The sequence below is a fragment of the Lepisosteus platostomus genome, chromosome 9 (assembly GCF_059453375.1).
Source record: "Lepisosteus platostomus isolate fLepPlt1 chromosome 9, fLepPlt1.hap1, whole genome shotgun sequence".
Classification (NCBI taxonomy): Eukaryota; Metazoa; Chordata; class Actinopteri; order Semionotiformes; family Lepisosteidae; genus Lepisosteus; species Lepisosteus platostomus.
This window is the reverse complement of record NC_142619.1, coordinates 59,777,162-59,801,986: the sequence shown is the minus strand read 5'-3', so window position 1 is coordinate 59,801,986 and position 24,825 is coordinate 59,777,162. Positions and strand designations below refer to the sequence as shown.

General features: G+C 40.8%; 2 protein-coding genes across 9 annotated transcripts in view; one reads left to right on the top strand and one right to left on the bottom strand.

Moving 5' to 3' along the window:
• Positions 1-12,603, top strand: part of bmal2 (basic helix-loop-helix ARNT like 2) — a 41,831-nt gene extending 29,228 nt beyond the window's left edge. For 2 of the 7 annotated variants that reach the window (XM_088645899.1, XM_088645906.1), the window contains exons 11-18: positions 2,450-2,556; positions 2,831-2,981; positions 3,611-3,681; positions 3,985-4,099; positions 4,509-4,596; positions 6,155-6,290; positions 6,578-6,725; positions 7,756-12,603. In XM_088645899.1, the coding sequence (XP_088502025.1) occupies positions 2,450-2,556; positions 2,831-2,981; positions 3,611-3,681; positions 3,985-4,099; positions 4,509-4,596; positions 6,155-6,290; positions 6,578-6,725; positions 7,756-7,807 (868 nt within the window). In that variant the 3' untranslated portion in view covers positions 7,808-12,603. Of the gene's footprint in view, positions 1-2,449; positions 2,557-2,830; positions 2,982-3,610; positions 3,682-3,984; positions 4,100-4,508; positions 4,597-6,154; positions 6,291-6,577 lie in introns of all 7 variants that reach the window. The other 5 variants (XM_088645901.1, XM_088645904.1, XM_088645902.1 and 2 more) reach the window with 5 other exon arrangements.
• Positions 12,604-20,639: 8,036 nt separating this feature from the next.
• Positions 20,640-24,825, bottom strand: part of pkp2 (plakophilin 2) — a 32,118-nt gene continuing 27,932 nt past the window's right edge. The window contains exons 12-14 of one of the 2 annotated variants that reach the window (XR_015941247.1): positions 23,518-23,605; positions 22,761-22,945; positions 20,640-22,727 (exon numbers count right to left, since the gene is read on the bottom strand). Coding sequence is in view for 1 of the 2 variants with exons in the window: in XM_088645895.1 (XP_088502021.1) it covers positions 22,883-22,945; positions 23,518-23,605 (151 nt within the window). In the remaining variant the exon portion in view is untranslated. Of the gene's footprint in view, positions 22,946-23,517; positions 23,606-24,825 lie in introns of both variants that reach the window. The other variant, XM_088645895.1, reaches the window with a different exon arrangement.

Here is a 24,825-nt window from a genome sequence, read left to right as displayed (position 1 = left end):
CTAAAGCGTAGTTACAGCTCTTTTTCTTAATCAGTTTAGTATGTAGACCTACCTTTTTTAAAAACCATGGTGTCTTCTAATAAACTCATATTACACATTTTTAACTATCTTTAATAATGCTTTTTGACATCACTGTAGTATTTTCAGTTTGCCATGTTTTGACCTTGTAATATGTGAATTAATTCAAGGAGACTCTGGCACACATTAATATGAATTCAGCTGTGAATTGGTTTCCTTTTTACAGTTTTTTTCTCATTTTCGAATTGTTCTAAAACATTTGTTTTTCATAAATCAACAGATTTATTTTTCAGGTTCTGTGATCCATATGATGCACATGGTTTTGTAAATGTATTGGTTATTTGCCATTTCCCAGAAAATTGTTATATCACATTTAAAAATGTAAATGCAGGTTGAACTCTGCTATTAGTTTTGAACTTAACATTTTTAAATTATATGTATATTTAAATTGAGGGAGTAAAAACAAATTGCAGCAGCAGCTTTTTTTCAACAGCTGCCTGAGCAAACTATGTTTTTATTGCCTTTTCAACGTCTGTGTATTAACAAAGAGGGAGGGAAATGCTGAAATCTAAGTTGTACTTGAAGAAACGAGTTGGTTAAATTGATGACTGGCAGTCATCTTGGATTTGGTTGCCATGGCAATCACTTCCACAGTCATGGCCTGCAGTACCTGTAAGTTAAGGGGCTGGATTTGTGCCAGTTTCAGCAGCACCTAGAGAGCAGCGTAACCCCTTTTTTTAGTATTTTATTGTCAGTGAATGTAATCAGCCACTGAAATGTAGGCTAATAAACTTAAGTCTTTGCAGCTAATAGGCCTAAAACTTTTTGATGCCAGATTTTTCTGGAATCTTGTCAATCTCTCTTCTGATGTAGTAACTAAGGCCCTGTGGAATTCAAGGGAGGATTTGAACAGCCTGACTATTGGGTTTTCAGGCCAAAACCTCAAAATTCCAGTAAAGGTCTTGGCAGGGAATTTTATCTCAAGATTAAGGAGGTATTTGACGAAGCCCAGAACAGCAGTTATACATGGAAAGCAGTGAATTGCTGGCTAAGTACAAGTACACTTGAAGAAGGCTCCACGGCCGAAACGTGTTCTCTTTCTTCTTTTTTTAGCATGGAATAAACCTATTACTTGTTCCTTTGCAGCCTACGCATGCTGACGCAGCTACCCACCTGAACTACTAAGTACAAATAGGACTGGTTTACAGTTTTTATTTTTGCCATGTGACATCTAGTTAAAATTGAGAATCCATTTGGTCGATAAGTAAAACACGGATTCCGAAATTATGAAACAGTTGTTTGTTCTTAAGTTCAAGTCTTCACTGAACTGCTGATTGTTTCTCCTTCATTTGTAACAGGAACACGGCCGACAGGTCGCTGATCGCTCGTTCCCTTATTTTTGTCTGGCAGTCTGCGTCTCACTTAGCCTCCAGTGCGTCTTTTATTTCCACCACATGTCAGCAGATGTTTTGTACGACATAACCATCTAAATGCTGCCCGAAACAGAAAAGTTTGTCATCTAAGGTTTCAACCATTTATAAAACAGATCTAAACCGCTTGTTTCTTTACTAGGACACTGAAGTAACTTAATAAGCAGTTATTCACAATTCAAAAATAAGGTGTGTTAAATAAAAAACAAAGCTTCATAGTCCTTTATACAATTTTCTCCAATAATGAGAGATTGTAATCTTTTTGTGCATGTTTAAGTTTGAGCAGTCTGCTGACACACATTGTTGACAAGGTGCAAAAAGCAGCAGGATCTATTACTTTAAAAACTCACCCAACGATCAGTTTATATTTGGAAAACGCCAGGATATGCACAGCAATGCATGTTTGCAGAAACCCGTTCAAAGCCATCTAAACAGCAGTTCAGGTCAGGCTCTAGAAATTGGTTTTCAGCCAGGAGTTGCAGTTTTTTATCACACAGAAAGTGAAGTTGTGTTGCGAAGCTTCCCAGGAGCGAGCAAGCGGAGAGCAGAGAAAACAAAGTAACTCAGAATTGCCAGAGGCTCCTGATGAAGCTAGAGTTGGAATAAAAATAGAATAAATCACAAAAGGGTACATGAATTACTCAGACTCATGACGCGCTCCATCATCCTGTATTGGAATAAGTAGTTATTGAAAGTGGATAGGTGATGTGCTTCCTCTGCTCGTACTGTGTGTCTGTTGCGCCTCATTTCAGTGCATCAAACTGTACCCGTGGCTACTTCAGACCAGTGAGCGCATTGCACTAGGCTTTTAATCTACTCAATAGTCGAGTCGGAGAGCATTACATGCCATTGTTACAGAATTATATTAGCCAGGAAATCAATGCTGTTGATTGCTTGTACTCTAGTCAGGTTATGAAACCATGGAAAACACCAGAGTTGCTAGCTTGTTTGAATTTCACAGGGCCTTAATGTAACCAATGTTTTTTTTTTCTCCAATGTAGGGCAACCACCGTTCTGGGTTATTTACCACAGGAGCTTTTAGGGACATCTTGTTACGAGTACTTCCATCAAGATGACCTGGTACATTTAGCAGACAGACACAGAAAAGGTAGAAGTCAGACCTAAGGAACGTGTGATTTTTTTATTTCACCGTGTTGACGTTTTTCTGAACAGGCATGTCTGTGTGTAAGGTATTGCACCACTTTCAGATTGTCATACACAATGAAATAGAATATGCATGTTTAAATCAAGTTATAGTGAATGTTTTTTTGTCTTTTGTTTTTTGAAGTATGCGCCTATAATTCTTTTACTCGGATCAGGCTAATGTGTTTCTTCTGATGTCTTTGTGAAAATCCCCCACACCACCTCCCGTCCCTCTCTAGTTCTCCGGAGTAAAGAGAAGATTGAAACAAATTGCTACAAGTTTAAAACGAAATACGGCTCTTTCGTCACACTGCAGAGCCAGTGGTTTAGTTTTGTAAATCCGTGGACCAAAGAAGTAGAATATATAGTGTCAACTAACACGGTCATATCGTAAGTACTTGTTGCCATCACATGACTCCATAATGGCCTTCCTCATTACATAACATAATGTGGTTATTCATGAGGTAGTTTGGATATCAAATGCTGTTTAATTCTAATTAAGAATTTGTAGAACTGCTTCGTCAAGTTTCTGCTTAACCTTTATCTTTTGTCATTTTAGATTTTGTTTTTGATTATAATATAGGCTTTCATTTGCTTGAAAGCTGGCACATTTATGCTGTTTGTGTCTTCATAATCACTGTTTTGGGCCCTTTTCAGAGCTGTTAATTTTTATGCAGAAGGAATAGATTTATTTCTCTACCAGTTCTCATTCAGCTTTGTAATATGCTCATTATTCACAAAATAACGCTCACATCAAGTTGGACGTGTCTAGAAATTGTACACTAGCTCTTAAAAAAACTTGCCTCGGGTAAATATAATTTCACTCTTTCACAGTGAAATGATCTGAACCCATCTGTTCAACCTAAAAATGCTGGGATGCAATTTTTCTATCATTGTGAAAGATAATGTATGCGGATGCCTCCAAAAAGAAAATTAATTCAGCCAGACAGCAGTATGTCTCCTTCAGTGGCCTGTCTGTGCATGACCACTGACCTAATGTGCCTTGTTGTTTCGTGAAGGGGTGCACACAGTAGTCCTAGAGACTCCGACGACAAACTGGAGCAGCCCAGCGATTCCAAGTCAACAGAAGGTGAGCCGAGCAAAGTGATTCTCAACATGCATGCTGTAACTACCTCTGGTGAAAATTAGGTCCTCAAGCGGATCAAATCTTTCCACTCTGACCCTCTTTGACACCCCTAACTGATGAAAACTAATGTACCACAAGAAATAAACAAATTGTTTCAACAATTTGAGAGGGATGTGACTGTAAACCAGTTTTGAATTTGTGTAAGTTTTGGGTGACATCTTATCCTGTACAATCTTTTAAGATCCTATGTGGTGCACATAAATGATGAAAAATCTCTTAATGTATTTTTTCCTTCACTCCCCTCAGAAGTATCCAAGAAGTCTTTCCCAATAATCCCAGGGATTTCCAGTGGGCCAGGAACTATGATTTATGCTGGAAGTATAGGGACCCAAATTGCAAACGAGCTGCTAGATTTTAATAGGTCAGTAAATGGCATTAGTGCAATGAACAGGAGTCTTAAGTGTTCATTGTAAACGCTAAGACATTTATAGAATGAGTTTTTTAGAATGTTGTGAACATTTGGTTCTTAATTTGAAGGTTTTGTGTTAAATTGTTATTAAAGGTATAATAAATTATCTTTTAACGTTTTGATATCAGGCTGTTAGGCCACAAAAGTATTAGGTATAATTAGGTGTACTAAATTTTAAAATCCTTTATTTCATTTAACAATTTGGTGGCAGTTTCCTGCATCTTATTTTTTTATCCTGTGAGACATGGCTGGACAGAACTCTCTGGACCTCGCTTTTTTGCATGCGATAACATGTTTTTAATCGACAGTACCTCATGACATTTTTCTCAAAAGTAAAAGTGTTTTTCCTTTTCTTTTAAAGGTTAAACTCCTCTCCGTCTAGTGGAAATGCAAGCCCTTTTAGTTTACTGCAAGACAAATCTCCCCTTGCTGTACCTCCAGCCAGTAACGTGAGTCCTCCGTGTCCCATTCACTCTTCTTCCTCTTCATTCCTTTGAACAGAAGTGTTGACTAAATGCCAACGGCTGTATCCAGAAGAATTTGACCCATGTAGTTTAAAAGAATCGTTAGGTGTTGGCTTTGGGGGAATGGCTGGGCAGCTTGTTCCACACTCCCACAACCCTTTGTGCAAGGAAGGGCCTCCTGACGTTTTGAAGGCACTTCCCAAAAATAATTTGGTTACTCGAAGTGCACCAGTTCATTTTAAAAATGTGTATATAAAAACATTGTTACGAAATATATACTGTTTTTAGGGAATGTTAAATTAACATTTTAATCTATTTATGTGGCACTTGGGTGTTTCATTGTGTGGTTTTATGTTGAGTGTAGAGTTAAATTATTTATGTCCTTTAATCCTTTAAAGTAAAAAGCCGCACTGTGTTCATCATATTATATTGGTTCTTTACCATGAACACTAAAACAGAATAATTTAAAATGGCATGAAACGTCTCTGATTTTACCAGGGGTCTCCAACCCAGGCCCTGTAGATCCCTGATCCAGTATGGTTTATAGGTAACCCTAAAAATTGGGAATGCTTTAAAATCACTGATTGGTTAAGCAGATCATGTGATTTGCTTTTTCAAGTTTAATCTCACTTTGTAGTCTTAATGTGGTTATCTTTTATTAAACATATAGCAGGGAGACATACTTGGAATGTTTAATAAAATAATCTAACGGTAAATATCCACATGTGAATAAGAATGTGATTCCTGAGATTCAGTAACTGTTGGAGTCTCATTTAACATCAATGACTTCAACTAGATATGTTCTCTCACATCTGCTTTTCGTGAAGTTTGGATTCTTCCTTCCAGAACTGTTTTACTGGTGGTGAGGGGTGAGGGTCTCCTTGCCGGAACAGATTGGTTCAGGTTGTGCCATGCCATTTCAGTGCTGTTTGGATCTGGGCTTTGAACCTCTCAAATCCAAAATGCAAAATCTCTTCATCCGTTGTGATGTAGGTCTTCTTCATGATCTCCTTTCAGCTCGGCCACAGCTGAAGAATGGATAACCTGACCTTCTCTTCCCGAGTTTGCAGACACAAAGCTGATGCAACCTTCGTGGTTGTGTCAATGAAAGCAAACTGTCTGGGTCCTGAAGCAGCCCCAAGCCACCACCATCGTGCTTCAGCCTTCTTTTCTTTTATTGAAGGGCTGTGTTTGGTTTTCACCACACAAAACCTTGCTTATTGTGGCCAAAAAGTTAAACTTGTGACTCCAGAGAACATTTCTCAAATAGCCTGGTGTTCTTTTGATGAATTTGAGAAAGCAATTGATTTTTTCCTGTTATCTTCCCATTCAGTCCCACAGACATAAGCTATAGTGAAAGAGGTCTGCAGATCCTTAGATGTTATCCTGGAGCCCTTTGTGATTTTCTGGGTTGCTAATGGGGAGAGTTTGGTCCCTGGTCCCTGCCAGTTGGTTCATCCACCAACTCAGACCTGAAACATCAGACTGGTGTGAGATCCGAAGATGCCACTGGGCTCACTGTGCGCTCTGCTGTCATTCTCAGGTGCCAAACGGAGAGGTGGTTGACTCGGAGGTCCCTCACAAGCCCAGCCAAGAAGGTGAAAGTGGGGGTGCGTCCTTTTCAGGTGGCGAAACCGTGCCGAGTAAGGGTTTCGACACAGACGTGCGTCTGGCTCCAGGTTAACTCGCCAGTCCTTGTGCATTGTGCCGTAGAACCAGTCAAGCAGCTCATGGAGCTCTCCCACGGAGACGCTCCCAGGAGCTCTTCCACAGAGCCCTTTAGAGTTTGAACGGGCTGTTCACGGAGTTCCTGTCCGGATGTCCAGTTATCTTCTTGTGTGCTCCCTTCTGTCGATCCAGCTGTCTGTGTCTGTGTCTGCCTGCTGGGTGGGTGTTTTCCAGCCCCACTGGATGTGCTCTTCCAAGGCAGGTGTGTAGTCTGACCTCTCCTCTCCCTGTCTTGCAGGTGACAGCGCCCAACTGGACCTGGACATGGTGGTCGGGCCCGGCTTGGGTAGCCTTAGCAACGATGAAGCAGCCATGGCTGTCATCATGAGCCTTTTAGAGACTGAAGGAAACCTTGGAGAAGCCGTGGACTTCAACGAAATGCATTGGTCTCTCTAGACTTGATTTTTACTCGTCTTTTTTAAATATCTTTTCTAGGTATTTCACCAGCTGTTTGATATATGTATATTTATATTTTGGAGGTTTTATCTGCAGACTTGAATTTTGCTTTCAAATCTGTTAAACAGTCTGGGGTGGTTGTGTGTGACCACAAGGAACACTGGTTGACCATTTTATAGCTTTTTTATACAAGTAGTTGTTCAACAACAGCGTTCCTCTTTAAATGCTGTCTTAATGTGTTCATAATATCAGTACAATGACTTTAAGGCTGTGCCTCTCAAAGAAAATTCCAACCCCTTGAGTAAATGTTGAATTTAGCTAAACTACTATTTATTTTTCATAATTGTACAATGTCACGTTTTTAAGTGCATTGAAAATGGTTTGTGTCCTTTTATGTTGTACTGATAAGCAAAGGTAAACTTGTGTAACTGCACATTAACTATCAAGATACATTTTTTTTTAGTGACCACTGATTTCTTTTTAAAAGAAATATTGCATCTTCAGGTGAACTCCTTCTTAGCTCATGGTGATTTAAAAAAATATATCAACTCTTGAATTCAGTCATGATAAAGTTTGCAGTTTTGTTTTCTAAAAGTAGGGTGATCATATGGCTTTCTGAGTTCACCATTGTAAGTTAAGACAGGACAGGGTTTTAGAACTGTGCTTGGTTCGAGAGAGGTCAAAGTGCAAAATCAGCTTTGTGTCTGTGTTGAAGATGATAATTGGTGATGAATTAAACTGGTGATGTGCCTGAACAAAGTAAATGTGTAATATCCATCAGCTGTTCACAAACCCCTGCCAGTGGTCACACCATGTGAACAGATGTGTTCCTCATTTGCTCCGAAGTGTCTTTTTGGGGTTTGTTTTATAGCAAACGGCTGAGGAGTTATGCATTTATTGTATGGAGGCACGATTTATCAATTTTTGACTTGGCAGAGACATAATCCTGATTTTTTTTAAATTAACCTCTCTCAATTTAAGCACACTTTAAAATGCCGTTCTCTGTTCTCTGTGTTCCAGTGACCCTGGTCACCCAGTATGGCAGGACGCTATGGAGGAACATGCAGTGTAGAGCCACAGAGATGCGTTATTCGCTGCCTGACTTAGTGGAGTAAATGTTTTTATAAAAACTACACTTATTATCCTTGATCCCTCGTGAAGTGTTGTGGAAGGGTGATCCATCCTAACAGGCAGCGCTGAAGCTTCCAGGTGAATGAAGAGTTCGGACAGGGACCGTCAATTCTAGTCCTTAACGTCAACAGCTGCAAGCATTTCTCCCCATCACTGTTTCTCGTCAGAGCTGCAGACGTAGAGTTAGCGTTGAATTCCATGTCTGAAGCTGAAGAAATCACTGGGAATCTTCACTAGAACGTACTGGCATTCAGTGGTTTACAAAGATGTACAGTAGTTGATAAAAAACCATAGTGCATTAAACAACAGTTATTAAGCTCATATTCTGGAATAGCACTGCTTTTGAATCCCCGTTTCTTTTAAATGATGATAAGAGGACGTTGTGAACCCAAGTTGTTTCGGTTGTATCATTTTTCTGACCTTCTTTATGATCCATCCCGGTTAACGGAGTTTATTTATCTTGTTTCCATGTACTGTACGTGCGGATATTTTACTGCAAGGCACATGAGGGCTCGTGACAAAAACTTGTCTGGAAATAATAGTTATAACATTACCGATACATTAGCCACCTGCCTCCAGCTGCGATTAATTTTTTTACACCATAAAGCAGCTGCTGAAGACTGTGGCCGCCTGCCGCCAGGGGGAGCTGGACACAAGCCGTGAAGATGATGTATTTTTTCACGCAGGTGGTGTTAGGGGAGTTCACAAAGGTGTGGCCATTGTATATTTCTTTTGTACTTCCCCAAAATTACTTCAGTGAAGGCTGTCCAGAGCTGTGTGAATATGGCAGCAGTGTGATCAATCCTGCAGCACAACGCACCGTTCACTTGGTTAGAACCCTGAATGTGAATTTAATGATATGCAAAGCCAAAACAACAGTTCTGTGAATAACTCAATAGCACAGAGGTCTCTACACATTGTCCTTTTTTAACAGTGCTGTAATTGCTGTAGAAGATAACAGAAGGACATGGAAGCCAGTGATGTTGAGATTTTGCAAACGGGTTCATTACAACTGTAAAGAACATGCTAGTTTTACATTCATACTGCAGATCTGGGTATAACTCAGGAAACCAATATGAGCAGTGATAATAGCTACACTGTCTGCTGACACGTGCACGCTTGTAGTATAGTTCACTTCTTTTGTTTATTCTGATTTGCGAGCAGAGTTTCTAGCATCACAGGCTTTCTGTTGTGTGGTACAGTTGGGTTTGGAGGCTGCTCGGATCCTGGTTCGGGCTCCAGGTTCAGAGATTGCATGAACTCTGCTTTCGCACGGATCTGTTCACACATTCTAAGTACCCGATGCACTGAAAAAGTCTTGTTTGGGATGGCAGATATCCCAAGATACGCAGGAATGCAAGCAAGTCCTGGAGAGCTCTGGTCCATTAAGTCTTAGAGGCCACTTGAACTGCTTTTAAAAAAAACAGAAACACTTGGAGGTTCTTGTTCAGTGAAGGGAACTTGAGCCCTTTATGTCTTAGGATTATTTTGATTTTTGTTCCTGTGATCTCTAAAGTAGGCTGCATGGTCTCACATCATATGATGAGTTGCTCCAGGTCTAAGATATTGGTAATTTAGTGGTGAACAGACCCTGCTGGACTGCGGCTCTCCAGGCCCTGCTGCAGGGTGCGATGCCGCACGTACGTTGAGCTGTAGCCATGCCGATTACATGCTCCTGGGATTTGCCTCCCGGCTGTATTATCTTCTGAGGTTCCGCACAACCTTCTGGGCTGCAAAAGAACAGATAGAAGATCATTCCTCACTGAAAGACGCAAAAAAATGCAATGCCTCTGCCAAAATAATAGCCAAAATGTGTTCTCGTTTCACTTTTCCGTGTGGAATCAACCCCTGCTTGGCCCTGTGTTTTCTTTTTCCTTGCTGTGTATGGATATGAACTGCTGGTCTTGTTTGTATCTCCTGGCTCCGTCATGATAGCGAAAGATTTCAGCAAGGTGTGAAACTAATTTCTGGAAAAGTTAAAAAACATAGCATCCCTTTAAACAAAGTCAGGAACTTGCTGCCTACCAAAGTATTTAGCAGGATTTGTCTTTTGTGTGTGAATAATTTGTGCATTTCACGAAAAGTTACTTATTTCCATGCCTATACAGCAGTGTTTTTGTGAAGATTATTTTAGATCTACTGGCAGCCCTACATTTCTGTTTTTAACATTTTGAAGCAGAATAAAATATTGCGATACCATTTAACCTTAGAAGCTAGTACTGCACTTCAAACTGTCCTGCATAGATTTTGAGAATTGTTTACATTCACAGCCGTTTGTCCTTTTCTGCTGCTGATCTGTTTTATCCCTTATGTAAGAAGTAAAAGGACAGGCTGTGATGAATAGAGAATGAGGAATGTTAACTGATTTGGGAGTTTTGCTGAATTCAGTCCTACACAACAGCAGTACGCTCTAGTGATGACGCACTTCCAGATCAGACCCCTATTCCTTTAATTCCTTGCGGCGTGCAGTGCATGATCTACTCAGATGCTTTTCTGTTTTTAAGATCTTAGTTATTTTTTTAAGTGTGCCAGGATAATGCATTTTTCAATCTCAGCTGTTCTATAGAAGACCAAATCACAGAAACTATATTTCATTGGGGAAAAAAGGCCCTTATGGCTTGTGATGAAGAAGGACACAGCAGAAGAACAACCTGCCTGTATTTCCAATGTGCCTTGCCACACTTCAATTCAGACTGCTCCTGGGTGACATGCATGGTTTTGTAGAAAATCCATAAGGGTGCATAACCATTATTGCTACACACTTTCTCAGTCACGACAGTAGGTGCTTTTCTCAAACTAGCAGTTTAATCTGAACTGTTTCATTCCTGCCTGAAATTGAGAGAAGGCTGGAGCAGAGGGAGGATGCGTAAGACAATGACTGAAGCTTTTCTTGGGTGTTTAATAGTTCAGGAGAAACCTGTTCCCTTCTGGCATGGCAGTGATCATTTTAGTAAGCAACCAGTGACTATTGCATAAATCAGAATTTTGTTAATTTGCTTGTCAAGTCACTTAAATGTCATTGTATACTTGTCCTGTTCTGACACAGTGAAACAGTAGATCTGCAGTCGGAATGAGCCCATCCTAAGGAGGACACTGCACATGATAAAGTGTTTTTTTTTTCATTGAAGTACTGTATATGAGTAATATCTGGATTATTGTAAGATGGGCCTTTTTTTTCCTAAGTAAAGACCGAAGACTGGGAGCTGCGAGCCAAGTCTTTCTTAATTGCAAATATTAATGCTTTAATTGTAGACTGTTATAGCAAGCATTGGCCCGATTAAGTCACTGTTGTTTTAATATTATGTGCAAGTTATTTTGCAAATGTTATTCTCTGCATGCAGTTTTATAAATGGTCTTGAATTTCGAACGAGCGCTTTTTTTTTGTTTCTTTAAAGGGGGAAAGGTTTGCATTTGCCTTAAGTCTGTCGAGAAATATCATGGAATGAGGTGGTGTGAGAAATCAGGCCTTTGGAAAGCCTCATTGAAAAGTATCATTGTACTGTACAACTGGTTACAAACGCTTCATTTCAGAATCTGAAACGCCTTTGCTCCAGGTTTTGACTTCTTGTGTGAAAGCAGGCTGCATTTTGTTGTTCCTTGATGTGATTTTGATGTAGACCCATTTTCTGACTTGTTTTTGTTCTAGTTTTTACCACTCTAAGGGAGGCTGACTGAAGTGGAGTCAGGTAGTAGATGAATCCTCACAAGCCCTGATGTTTTCTGTATTCATGCTGAAGCACTTATGTTAAGACCTTTCATTGTAACGTTGCTGCTGGTGACAGGACAACTGTGGGACAGAGATGATACATCTCTCAAGGCCGTCCTGTATAAACATTTTAAATAAATGTTAGGTTCCTGTGCTTTCTGTATTTTGTGATATCTCTTAACATACCTCAAACTAATTGGGAAAATACTCTTCTGTTATCATGTGGAGTGGAAGTCTTTGTTTGGTTCTTATGACGGGTTAAAAAACGTTTTAAAAAGTGCTGGAACAGTGCATCTCTTTGAGGGTGCTTAAATATATAAAGTGTTAAAAACCTCGTCCTTAGAATGCAATTTTTTTCTTCATTTTGCATTTGAAGGAGTTATGTTTTAAATTGATACATTTTTATGTGCACGTTGTTTGTGAAGCAATATTGCTGATTTGAGTTTAAGGTAAATGTTTGAACATGCTTTGCTGTCTGTATTTGGCCGTCATGGCTTCGATTCTATTTATTCTTATTAGAAAGACGTATCCAGTCACTGGTAAGAGGTCAGAAAGAGAAGGTACTAAATATTTTACCTAAGGTAATGCCCAGAAATGAATCTGAAGGAAACATTAAATAGCGATTAAACCTTTATCAATCTATTGTTGCTTCATTCCCATATTTTTAGTTTTTGTCTGTTCCATGTAAGAATTTAATCGTAATGCATTTTTTTTAGGTTTTGCTCGTTTTTTTCTCCACGTTTTGTCCTCAGGTTTTAAGAATCTCTGTTATTTGTAGGTATGTTTTTACGTTTAAGTGATTTTAATTTTGAAAGTGATTTTTCTTCTTTCTTCTTTGACGTCCTGAAAGCACTCAGGATAGATTGGGAAATCGCAATACTGGGGTGTACCACAAGGTGGCGAATGCTTGCTTGTAATTGAACTGTTTTAATTATTTTGGAAGTACTGTACAAGGAAGCTAGGAAGGCCTGGTCTCAGTTTAATTATACAGAAAAGGTGCTACGTTTTCAATAAAAAAAAATCATTTTCTATGCAGGCTTACCCTTTGTAATTATTTGAGATCTCAACAAAATTGCCAGAATTACAAAGTACAAAGACAAATGAGATGTGCTTTTACGATCAGTTCTAGATCTTTATTCAGAACAAAGTTTCCTTTTGTACTTCCTTTCCTGCTGTTGCCTCAGCTTTTAGGAAGTAATAAGTGCTGAAATGAGCCACAGAGGTATGTCTGCTGTGTTCTGTTTGTTGAGGAACCAGTGCCCTTGAAACACTGTTATCAGTTACATTCTTTCAGGAACATCTTTGTTTGGTGGTAAACAGCCCTTTTAGCCTCTGTCCTGAGCTGCTGGAATTCTGCCTTCTGTTAGTGGTTGAAGATTAAAGACCTGGGAGAGAGGGGGAAAGATAAGTCAGTCTTATCCATGACAGGTCAGACATTCCACTGGGTAAAGAAAATAAACCTCCTGCAGCCAAAGTGCTCTGGATTCAAGACATCTCTGGATTTTAAAGGAACAAGTAATGGGTTTATTCCACGCTGAAAGGAGAAGAAAGAAAACACGTTTTGGCTGTGGAGCCTTCTTCACAGATAGAATAGCACAGGAGAACAAAAGCTGGGAGAGTGGAGGAGGCGGGAGCAGGGGAGATGCTGAGAGGCCACTCAGGCGGAGCGAAGTGGAGAGAGGTGAAGAGAGGGCTGAAGTCGAAAGCTGCATGTGAATGGAGAAGATCACACGAAAACAGGTCTGTCGTTGAGAGAAGGGGGAAGGTGTGAACCAGGTTTCTGGATATTTTTTGTTTCTGATGTCTTTCTGCTGTGGGAGTTAAGAAACCCTTCTTTGAGAATGCAGACGGAGAGATCAGTGTGATCGTGGCCACCTGAGGTGAAATGAGAAACAATGGGCTTGGAGAAATCTTTAATCTTCACAGCCCTAAAATGTTCTCTGAAGCGGTCTCCGAGTCTCCTTCCTGTTTCTCCAGTGTAGATGGCTAGGCATTTACTGCAAGAGATACAGTAAATAAGGTTGCTGGAGGTACAAGATGCCATCTGGGTGATCCAGAATTGTCCCGAGGGGCCTTGAATGAGTGTGGTGTTAGATGTGTACTTGCAGGTGATACAGCTCTGTTGCAGGGGAATATACCTGGTGTGGATGGCTGGTGAGGGTGGTCAAGGGAGCTGTGAACAAGAAGGTCACACAGATGAGGTGGTCGGCGATATGAGATGATGGGGCGATCAGAAAAGAGGGCCCCAGTGGAGGGATCAGCCTGTAGGATAGGAAAGTTGTTGTTAACGGTCCTGGAGATGGAGAGTGTGTTGGGGTGGAAGGGAAGCACCAGAGGAATGTGGTTGTTAGGCCAGGAGTTTGTTTTTGGCTCGGATGAGGGCCCCATCAATAATACGGGTGGGGTATCCTCTGTTGATGAAAAAGGAGTGCATTTTGAGTGCTTGGTTCTGGAAATCCATGTCATCACTGCAGAGACATCGTACCCGAAGGAACTGTGAAAAGGGGGAGATTTTTAGTGTGGGGTGAAATGAGCTGTACAGGAGATAGCTGTGGGAATCTGTGGGTTTGTAATCAACTGAAGTAGAGAGTCGGGGATGATAATGGTTTATGTCTAGAAACGGAAGAGTAGCAGAGGATATGTTAACTGTATATTTGAGGGATAGGTGGAAGTGGTGCAGGAAATGCTCTATTGGTCATTAGAGCATGTGGCATCACCGAAGAAGGCTCCACAGCCAAAACGTTTTCTTCTCCTCTCAGCATAGAATTAAACTACTACTTGTTCCTTTGCAGCCTACACATGCTGACGCAGCCACCCACCTGAACTACTTCAATAAAATAAACTCACACAGAGCTCAACAGAAATAGAGCTGCTACTCCAACCTTTCTCAGGATTTTGATGAAAGTCCTCAACAGAAGCTCTGGGCATTGATGGAAATTTTTCACTTTTAAAATGGAGTGTTTTGCTGACACCTTTAAAATTTTTACTTCTTATCCTTCAAAGGTAACTGATAACACTCTTGTCCCGTGAGATAGTTCTCCCAGTATTTTAAATTTTGAAATATTTAAAAGCATCATGGCCTAATGCACTTTAAAATGGAAATGAACTTCTGGAAATGCTAATTGCATTATTTTGTGATCGTATTTCCTGCTTTCAATCTGTCCATTACACTTTGCCTATCAATGAAAAGGCTTCCGTCAACGACCAAGAGACCAGCAGCTTTTCATAGTCTCTTTTTAAACTTGACAGCATGGATCAAGCCAGAAACACACAATAAATATTTTTTCCGAGTCATTGGACTTGCATGTAAGATTATTAACTTTGCTGATCTGTCAGTGTATAATATATAGACTGTCTGTTTTAAAGCCGGTGCCTATGCAATCAGAAGAACGTGTCCAAGGGTGCTGTAGTGCTCTCATAGAAGCAGCACCTTTTAACAACCATTTACAAGTGCTTATTGGATTCAGTCATGTTTTGGTTACGTATCTGTCATATTTTATAATTAAATGCAAAGCTTGTTTGGCCTACCTAGAAGGAAATTTACCTGCACCACATAAGCTATTGAAGTGTTAGAAGCACATATCAATCAAGGAGGTCAAACACGGATACTGTCAATTGGAATGGTTTCATGGGTCATGATCTGGTTTTTAACTCTTCATTTCAACACATGAAAGTCACTTATTGAAAACCTGTTAGAGTGGTTTTTGTTCCTGGAAGGCACGGGGTGACTGCGGGGGTGTCAGTCTCCCCCTTTCCGCAGCCGCAGCCATTGTTTGACATGCTCTTAATCTGATGTATTGCAGACCAGCAGGAGAGAGAGAAAACGCACACAGCCCGATGAAAGGAATGCAAACCCTTCCCGTTCCTTTAGGGAACACCCCACGTAGAGAATAGGAGCTCAGTGTCTACTTTTGCCATTCTTAAAAGTCATTTAGCATTTCAAAATGGACACGAGGAATTTAATTTAATAAATGATCAAATGCATGGATGCATAAGACCTCAAAGCCCCTGTTTATTTTATGCTCAACAGTCGGTGAATAGAAGGTGTTTATTTTCAGGGAGTCTTTAGTGCAGGCAAGAAAATGCACATGATCATTTTTATTGTGGCTTTAAAAGGGCCATATCCATGACTAAGGGAAGAGTTCAGACATGAACAAGGAGCTTTTGTTTGGGAGAAACAAACGTGAAGGGCGCCACCCACTATCTCTCCACAAATATGTGCAGGTGGCACCGCTCTTTTTTTGTAGAATTTGGCTAAATATACCATATATACAGCTAGAAAGCTGGAAAAAACATGCTTTTTTTTAAAAAAAGGAAATCTTTGGTTTGAAGCCATGCATTTATTTCCAATGAATGTGTGTTTCTTTTAGCTGATTCCAAGGCCAGTTGCCATTCTTGCACACTGCAGACTGGTCCCTCTGGCGAATCTTTGACACCTTTCTGGAAAGACGAACACCTGCTATGATTAGCCATTTCCTCCCGTCTGCTCTCGCCCGGCTGGACAAGCTCTTTCACGCCTCTTCCCTGCGGCGGAGCTCGAGGGCGACTTGGGTGGCGTCGTGTCTCGTCGCAGGCTTTTGGCATAGTCTACAGTTTGACACGTCTATTTGAATGAGAATACCATGACTCGTGCGTACCTGGGTGTTCAGCTGTATAAACTGTCTGTGGACTTTGCACACAGATGCACAAACACACAGCTCTGTTGGCTGGGGGTCTGGACAAGTGGCTGTCAAGGACACATGCAATTTGTTGCAACACTGAAAAAAGGTGGAAAAATAGATCTTGTTTGTAAAAAGGCACTCGGTACGAAAGCAGTTGCAAAACGAGATGAGGTTGTTCTGCCCATCCAGCCATTTGAGAAGTTAGCAGCTGATTCATCTAAGGGTCTCGCCCAGCTGTTGCTTAACAGAAACCAGAGTTTCGGCCTCGGCGTGGTTGGAAAGCTTGTTTCGTACTCCAGCAAGCCATTCGGTAAAGAAGTGCCTCCTGTTCTGCTGATCCTGACCGGCCCTTCTGCACCGCAGGGCCACAGCAGAGCGGCTGAAGTGGAGGAGTGAGAAATCAATTGCAATGGAGCTTTAGGGGTCCTGCCTGTGTAAGCCTGGAGTAGGATTTAGCCAGGACTCCAGGATTAACACTTCTACTCTATAAAAAGAATACAGTATCAGAACTGACCGTGCTCAGCCTTGCTTAGCTTATAAGACCTCATGAGGTCAGGCTCCACCTGAACTTCTTAATTCTGCTTTTCTTTCACCTCCTGAAAGCAAGCGGTCTTAAGTTTACATAGAGGTTACTCCCTGTTTCATATCCCCCAATTAGCATTTTAGTAAAAATAAATAACTTTTGTAATTGATCTTTTCCCGCTTACTTGACCTTGTTTCTTCTAAAGAATCCTGTCATTGAGAAGCCAAATCATAGAAACAGTGCCTGGAGCCTGACATGCTGGGGGGTGTGTATCAGAGCAAGCTAGGCTGCTGGTGTTTTATCCTCTCCAGCATGTGGATTTGGAAAGCAGCTAGAATTAAACTTCCTGGATGGGGGTGTGGCAGATCCCTGCTATAGAGGCTTCATCGTACCCTTACTCCATTACAAATGACCTCTATTTGCTTTGTTAACAGTTAAGATTAAAAGCAGGTAGACTATAAAGGCCTATTTTGCACCATTAGAGTATGAAATATGAGTAATTCAGAGCACTGAGTAATTCTGTATACGGCATGAAGGAGTTACTGGGAATGCAGTTGTTGGGTAGTTCTGCCACCATGGCAGTTATCCATATTTTCCTGCCAATACAAACAAATACTATTATATAACATCTAACTTCGCACAATATACCTTATAGCCAGCAATATAAAAGCCTCAGCACGGATATGGCCTTTCCCCTGGGTGATAAATTGTCTCGTTCTTATCTTGGGTCTTGGGATTTTTCTTGGGACTCCAATTATCTCCCACTTTCCAAATACAGTGCATGTGGTTTATGTTGATTGGTTTATGGACTAGATTGTCCCTGTGAATTTATTCATGTGTGCGTTTGACCTGCGAAAGACTGGCATCTCTTCCAGAGTCTAGTACCACCTTGTTGTTGTCACTGCCCTTACCGGGAATTAAGGAGCTTTCTGGTAGTGGGTGAACGGGCGTTCAGGTGGGTATTTGATTTAGTTTAATCCAGGCTTTAGGATTGACAGGCACTTCGGTTAAAGATGAAGACGGAGATTTGCTGAGCTACATAAAAAAAACATCCTGGCCATGGTTGCAAAAAGTACATAAATGGCACAATATGTTAGGGGTGGTTTCTGTATGTTTTCTGTGTCTCTTCAAAGCAGCGGCACCTGAGGAGCTGTGAGAAGTTTCTAAATAGGTCAGATTAAGCCAGAAATGAGCAGAATCAGGTCATTAAAATACAAGACCCAGATGGACAGAAAACCTGGAGGTACACAGGTCCTCTGGGCTTCCTAAAGTTAACAATAAGCAACAAAAATTTAATCAAATACAAATTTCAAATTGATTTTGGAAACACAATTAGTGTAATTGATTTTATGTTTATTATACTAAGTATTAGGTGTATTTTGTGCTATGCACAGTGTGCTTAGCTACTCGGAACCAAACAACTTGCTAAAACATTAATAAATCATTAACTTGCACTTAGCCAGGTTTCACGATGGTGCCTGTTCTGCCTACTGAAGATAATTGTGTCATTCCTGCTTGCTGGAAGTTGCGCATTGAATCAGATGCTCTGCTTTAGTGCCATTCCGTCAAAATGCAGAAAATTGGCCCCATTGCACACTGGCGCTGCCTATGAAGGCAGACGGATGTGCCTGGCCAGGCTGTCATGTTTGTTTGCTGTGTGTTCAGAACCTACATCTGGAACTCCCCCCAAAAAAGAAAGAGTGGCTGCAATGTGCTTGGAGTCCATTTGTGGGAAATGTGTTGACGGTCAGTGTGGAGCTGCTGGTCCAGTTTCCACCGTGTCTAACCGGTGGGTTTCTGCCGATTGCAGGAAAAGCACATCTCCCATTGAAAGCCTGCAAGAACCCAGCAAGCCCCGTTTCCATCTGCCAGGAAGCTGAGAGAACCCGCACTGATTAATCTTTATAGCGACTGCGGTGAGCCTTTACTGATGGTGTTTTTAACCTTGATGGACCTGTTAGTAGACAACGGGTTTGCACAGTCCGTGTTACACTGTCTATTGAACATAAGATAGGTTCCCAACAGCAAGAGGTCATTTTGCCCATTTGGTAGTTGTACTGTTAGTAATTGATCCAAGGATTCCATCCAGTTATTTCAAGAAAAAAACAAGCCTGGGCATCGGCTTTGACAGCATCACTGGGCGGCTTATTTCATAGTCCCTCCACCCTTTGGATAAAAGTGTGCCTTCAGCCCTGATTAGTGTTATCCAGCAGTTTCTTGACATAAGCCAGGATATCGGCTTTGAGAGCAAGGCTGGGTAGACTGTTCCAGATTCCCACAAACCCCAACTGCATTAAGCTAACTGGTGGGGTGGTTTAACAAAAACACACCTGGTAGTCCTTAAGGGCAACCTAAAAAAAAACGAATATAAGCTGTCGGAAAGAAAATCACAAGATCTTCGTTTTTTAACTGCAATTTCTCCATTTGTTCAAATTGATTATGCTAACAATTGGTATATTCTCTGAACAGTTGCACAAATGCATATGACTGTGGTATTCCCGTGAACTTTAAATGTTCCTTTGCTTTCACCATAATGAATTATGTTTCCCACATTAGAGGTCTGCATGGGCAGACATTATTTATTCATCCATTTTTCTGACTGCTGTATCCCATACAAGGTTCCAGGGGAGCCAGAGCACATGGCAGGGTACAGCCTGGGCAGGACGCCAGTCTATCATAGGGCACACACTCGCACCAGGGCCAGCTTTACCAGTACCCCATTAACCTACCCAATGTTCTTTGGACATTGAGAGGAAACTGGAGCACCCAGAGGAAACCCACATGAACACAGGGAAAACATGCAAACTTCATGCCGACAGCACCCCAGGGCTGCAAGTACACCCAGAGCCCCAGCGCTTCAAGGCAGTGATGCTGACCACGGCCCGGCCACGCCGTCCCACTCATTACCCTACATAATGGAAACCTGATATAAGGATATTGCTATGGAATATTTACTGGGGTATTTTGCAAAATCCTGTATTGATCACCACTACTCCACTAAGCTTGGAAAATGAAAGTGCTATAACATTCAGGGTAACTATAAGGTGCCATTACTATCCTGCAAGTAAAGATGATTACAAGACAAAAGATCTTATTACTATCTTATTTCAAAGATTATCTGGAAATTGTGCTTTGAAGACCGTTTCTTCCCTGATGGTGAAAAGTCGGTAGGTACCATAACAAAATATATTTTGTTTTATGCAGTACGTGCTGTGTTCATGATGGAATATCCAGAATACGACAGGAACAGGTACTGGCTACAACACACACTGAGCCCAGTTCAAGTTACACACACGGTGCTTGTGACAATTTTGAAATCCTTTAATTCTCATGGGTCTTTCTAAAATTCTGACCATCAGTAAAAAAAAATGATTACAGCTCAATGCACATACTGGATAACATTTCAATTTCAGTGCAAACTATTTTAGTAAGAAAGAATACAGCACCTTAAGAACACCTAAATATTTTACTTTCTTATTTCAAGTGCTAATGTTAAAGATCTATCATAGATCTAGATCTATCTTCTCATAGTTGTATAGCATATTTAACAATACATTGCTATTTTTTTTATGTTACTGGTAAAGTTACCATTATGGTTAATGAATAACCAATATTTTACCTGTTCTGATTAAATATTATTTACTAGACAGACTATTGTCAACTCTCTTGCCAAATTTGACCTTTTCTCTTTTAAAGTAAAAACAGGTTAAAGAGAGACGATCCTGATAGGCAATAATCTAAGATTACAGTTTGCGCATTGATTACAATTTTGTGGAACGAAGCATGCAGTATCATCCCTGCAGTATTTAAGATATTTTCCAGTGCATTTTTACATTCTTTCTACCTTTGGAATTCACATTAAAGAAAAGGAGATCATGTCCTCTTAGTAGTTACTCGACACTTTTTAATAAAACTCATGAGAACAGTTTGTCAGCTAATATAAAGAATCAGATTTTGAAATGCAATAAGAAAAACTACATTTATTAAATTCTTTTAACCATTCTCTTAACACAGGCTTATAGACAAAATATAGGTCACTGTAATGCTAAATGCTAAAAATTTACATACATCTTATTACAGTTTCGTGGTGCTTTTAAAAGTCTCAAAAAAAATCAGTGTGGTTCTTCTTTTCCCATTCATGAGATGTGTGGCTGCCAGGAGAAGATCTAATGTAGCAATGTGTCTTCTACGGTACTCTCTGAAACAATTGCTGTCAAGGGCAGATCCAAAAACCTGTTACAAATGTCTACAGTAACTACAGCTGGCCAGTATAGCACATGATTCATTTGTCAAGCGAATCTTTGTGGGGAAAAAAAGGTTTCATCGCAGTTCTAGATGTTACAAAAGATGATTTCAGTTCGGGTTGTGGAGAAATACAGCCGAATTGGATCTCTGGACATAACAAAAGGTTCTCAAGGGTGGGGTTCCCTGCCAGTGAGAGGATCTGTGTCAATATTGGAACTGGCACATAACTAAGACTGGCAGCAGCAAAAACATCTTGTTTGTTTATGCTGAAGGAAATGCTCCCATGCTTCCTGGATACTGCTCGACCATGGTGGCACGACAGTGACACAAAACAGACAGGTTTAAAGCCCTGACTGGCCGAATCATTTTTCCAGCCTAAAATGCGGTTCAGGATATAATTTACTTGCTGAAATATAAAAAAAACCTGAAGTCAGACATCCCAAGAGCTCAAAATGCCTGCAGCAAAGCATTTCACATGATTACCGAAGGCGTTTGGTGGGCGCAGTGATGTGACAAACTTTAAGCAGTTATTACCTCAAAGGGATCTGCAATAGAATAGTGACTTTTAAACTCTGAAATTGACTGTGTCCCAATACCTACGTGCATGTGACAAAATTATCAGATATATGAATGGAATTACCCAAAACTAAAATACATATTGTTCATATTAATGTTAAGATAAGATCACTTTATTGGCCATACACAATTTCTTGTATTAGGAATTTGTCTTTTTTCGCATATCCCTGTTTGCTCTCCATGAGCCACACAGACAGGGCACAGAAGCTGGGGGTCAGAGTGCAGGGTCAGCCATTTATACAGCGCCCCTGGAGCATCTGGGGTTAAGGGCCTTGCTCAGGGGCCCAACAGCGTAGGATTCCTCTGCCAGCCGCGGGATATGAACCGGCAACAGAGGCCTTCCAGAGGCGCAGATCCTTAACCACAGAGTCACCGCACCGCCCCATCTTATGGACACAGACTAATTTGTGAACTGTGAAGGAGTTGTTTTTTATTGAGCATTTTTTAACAGCATCAACCATGTGGTACAGCCAAGTCCTCAGAGCTACAGCTCCTGACCCAGCCCGGGAGCGTCGAACACCAGCATCCTCTCCCACAAGCGTCATCACGTCAGGCACTTCCTGTGCCACTTAGAGCTTGACTGGCCAGAAGCCAGGCTTGTGTGTTGAAGAGAGGACTGATATGCACATCACTGGCCAGGAGAATTCGACTCTGGGCATTACTGAATGAGAAGGGGCAAATAAACCCTACCCACTCTCATTTGTATCTCTTCTTATATTCCCAGTGTTGTAGGGCTACAGTGTACAGACTGTTTTCTGCTCTTCCACACCCCTGCCTTTTCTTTTTAATCTTCTCATGCATCTGCAAAACACAGCATTCGGATCTCCTGCACAAGGGGAGTTTTCTTAAAAACAGCACTTTGTTCATTCAGGTAATGGAAACAGATAAAATGCTGGGGAACAGCTAAGTCATGGTAACAACAGCATTATTTTCATAGATCTGCTCTTTGCAAAGATGTAGTATATTCTAGTAATATTGGATTTCCAATACTTCAATACATCAAAGTTATTACATCATGATGTGTCATGGAGCAAATTCAGAATTCTCCTTTTCTTGGACATACAGTACAGTACAATCTAAAATGTAAATTACCAATAATCAGGAAAAACTTGCCATATCAATCTCTTATGGTTCATTTCATTTGTAACCCCTCCCTCCACTTTATTGTATTTTACAAATACTCTTTAGGTATTGTATTATATGTGTGTATATATCAGGGGGCACTAAAATAAAAGATTCTGAAGTCTAAAAAGATAATGTAGCTAGTGCCACGTAGGTTATGTACAGGAAACTTCCACTGCTGTCTCAGGGTAAGTTAATTGCTTTTATGGTCTTGCAGTTGATGAAAGCAGCCTTCTTGAATCCAGCCTGAACATAAAATGAAAGAGAAAAAGAGACATTCAATGCAAAACATCTGCCTAGAAATGCACTCCACTCATGTCAAACTGAACCAGAGATCAATTCATGTTGAAACTAGAAGAGATTCTTCGCACACACATAAAAAAAAATTAAAAACCCTGATTCAATGGCTTACTAGAGTTTAGTAATTACATCTAGGCAAAATCTAGGCAAAATATTTAGTGTACACAGAAATGATAGAAGTGATGAAGAAACTGACCTACTTCCTTAACACAATCACTTTTTATTGAAAAAGATGTTGCAAAAGAGACTATGTGGGCACCAGAGACAGGCACTCAAAATCCTGACAAAGTCAGCCCTTAGAAGGATTTTAGGACCAGCAGGGAAATATGGGTCTGAGAACACAAGGGGAAAGGAAGAGGGCGTTACTGACAATCTTGAGGTCCTTCAAGAAACGACTAGTCAAGTTTAGTCTTGACCTTTCAACTACAAGACATCCCATGCAAGAGAACCTGAATGCCCTCCTCTTGCTTGTAGCTTTTCTTAAATGCTTGTACTCAGGACACGCCTTCACGACGTACCTTTCTGTAGAAGTTGTGGAGCTCGGAGAGTCTCCACATGGCGTGGAGCAGGGTCGCGGCTGCTTTGGCCCCTCTGGTAGGACCGTACCTGAAAGCAAGGGGCTCGGCGTTTGAAAATGCAATTTTACATCTTTAAAAAATGTGTCTTGTGTGCCACACATTTTCTCAATAACAGACGGGTAGGAGAACCCAGGAGTCATAATTACAGTATTTATCACAACATAAAAAATTTAGATAGAAGTTGTATCCATGAATCGTTCAGCTATTAGACAGGTTTTGTGTCTCCATTTATTTTGTTTTTTGGCTAAGGAAGTTTTGAAATGCTGTGTGGTTGTCTGGTTACATACTGTATATGCTCAGCTGCTTCAGTCAGTAGTGAAAGAAGGACACGGGGCCACTACTGAAAACTTAAGGGAATTTATTAAGGCAAGGGAACAGGAAACTCTTTGCTCAAAGCGTCATGGGTTTCGGAAACGTATTTCCCAGCCAGGTGGTTGAGACCCAAACGCTAGGCTGTTTCTGTTTAAGAAACAGCTGGAAGACATTTTAAATTCACTCAGCTACTAAACTACTAAACAAGCAAGATGTGCCGCATGGCCCCCTTTCATTCACAGACCTTCCTTCTGTTCATATACACAGTGAAGTCATGATGGGTGATGGGGGGCCTGGCAACTGAGGAGCAATACATCCATGCAAAAACCCAGCGAGTCCCGGTTTCCAAGAGAGAAACCGAGAAGAGAACAAAATAAACTGCTTTTCCCAAAATGCTCAGCACTCCTGAGATAAAAGGTTCCAGGAGGGCTCACCTGTGCTCCTGACATGGTATTTAAAAGAAGATTTTGTTCAATTTAGGTTTGAAATGTGACTGGCAGGACACCTGCACCGGCTCATTAACTGGGAAGGGTTAAGCAGAGCTCTGACAGGGCTAGTCTTTATTGCTTTACTGTACAGTTTCTCATCTTTCTTTTAGTATTGAAAGCAAAGCATGGCCTTATAGCATCTTTGAAGTCTGAGAGAAACAACAAATAAAGCTGGTTTTGGTTAATCAAGCTCTGTTAAAATTTTGTACTGTGACCCGGACATATGCTTAGTGGAGGTGGAAGTCAGTACTGCTTAATAAGCAGTATTCTTCTTCTCATTTAATATTCTTTAATGAGCACCATTTCTACGGCAACCTCTATTGAACACTTAGTCATATTGGTTTAAGCTACGACTAACAATGCTGATAGGTCTATGTCTTGCTAGATAGGTCCAAAAAGCAGCCTTTTATCTTCATGTATGTGAAGAGAGGAACACATGACAAAGAAC